This window comes from Kryptolebias marmoratus, linkage group LG12, assembly GCF_001649575.2.
Source record: "Kryptolebias marmoratus isolate JLee-2015 linkage group LG12, ASM164957v2, whole genome shotgun sequence".
Taxonomy (NCBI): Eukaryota; Metazoa; Chordata; class Actinopteri; order Cyprinodontiformes; family Rivulidae; genus Kryptolebias; species Kryptolebias marmoratus.
The window spans coordinates 24,039,103-24,040,452 of record NC_051441.1 but is presented as its reverse complement, the minus strand read 5'-3'; the positions used below and the strand labels follow the sequence as shown (position 1 = coordinate 24,040,452).

At 37.9% G+C, this 1,350-nt stretch overlaps 1 protein-coding gene across 2 annotated transcripts in view; it reads left to right on the top strand.

Annotated features, from left to right (window-relative positions):
- nbr1b (NBR1 autophagy cargo receptor b) overlaps positions 1-1,350 on the top strand; it is a 38,738-nt gene that overhangs the window by 15,275 nt on the left and 22,113 nt on the right. For both annotated transcript variants that reach the window (XM_017432213.3, XM_017432212.3), the window contains exon 10: positions 536-695. In XM_017432213.3, coding sequence (XP_017287702.1) covers positions 536-695 — 160 coding nt within the window. The remainder of the gene's footprint in view (positions 1-535; positions 696-1,350) is intronic.

The window sequence follows — 1,350 nt, the reverse complement described above, 5'->3', positions numbered from 1 at the left end:
TCCCCCTCGTTTTGGTTAAAGTCTTTCTTCTTGGGCTGCCTGCTAGCTGTCTCTACTTGTTGCGACCCCGGGTTTGATACTTTATGCGTCTCCATCTTTCAGCACTTATGGTGAAAACACGGCGCCGCACAGAAAGCCGCTGCTGTAAAGCATGTCGCAAACCCACACGTAAAGCAGCGTCATGTCGCAAAACAGAGGTTCTTTGCAAAATAGTTATATTTTCTTATTATTTATCACTTATATAAATTGAATGTATGCAAAGTGACAACACTAATACATTCGTTGTAGCTTATGTTATAAAATATTTACATGAATCATTGATACAATTAAGATAGAAACGACAGAAACGATAGAAACCATAGAGACGATAGAAGAAAATATATCACGATAGACACTTTTCTATCGTCCCCACGATATGTATCATTATATCGCCTAGCACTATACATGACAATAACAAATAAAGAGGTTCTGCTTACAGAGAAAACATGAACACAATTCAGGATAGAAGTAGGTTCTAAGACTATTTTTTCCCCAGGCATCCAAAGCACCCCTCGCCCCTTGCACTTCCAGCCATGATGGCTGCTTTTCTGGACGAGAACCTACCTGATGGGACCCGACTGCGACCTGGAACTAAGTTTATCAAATACTGGAAAATGAAGAACACTGGAACTGTCAACTGGAATGCTAATACTAAGGTAAACCCTTCAACCCTCATCAATAATCGAAGAAATGGGACCCAGACTAAAGTTATTCAACTAAACTCAAACAAACTGGCATGTGCCAAAAACAAATACAGGTATTAAAACTCTATTAATCAGTCTGCCTGGAAATTACCAAATGTAGATTTATTCTGCAGTTACAATACATTTTGCCTGCTAACATTTAGTTTGTAAAAAAAAAATATATATGTATAAATTTTTTTGTAAAAATGTTGAACATTGCTTATAATGCTACTTCCCAAAATTTCAACATCTATCAACTTTCTTCTCTAAAGTCCAATAGTAATGCTTATTCAATTCAATTCAATTCAATTCAAAAATACTTTATTAATCCTAAAGGGAAATTAGCTCATTTAAATCAAGGAGTTATTATAGATGGTGATGGCTGTGGGCAGGAAAGATCTCCTGTAGCGGTCCGTTTTACAGCTAATCTGAAGAAGCCTTTGACTAAAGAGACTCTGTTTCCCGATGATGGTCTCATGAAGAGGATGGTCAGGGTTGTCCATGATTTCCTTGATTTTATGCAAAATCCTTCTCTGCATCATCATCTCCAGAGGTTCCACAGTCATCCCCAGAACAGAACCAGCTTTCTTAATCAGGTTGTTGAGCCTTTTTAGGTCCCTGGCTCTGA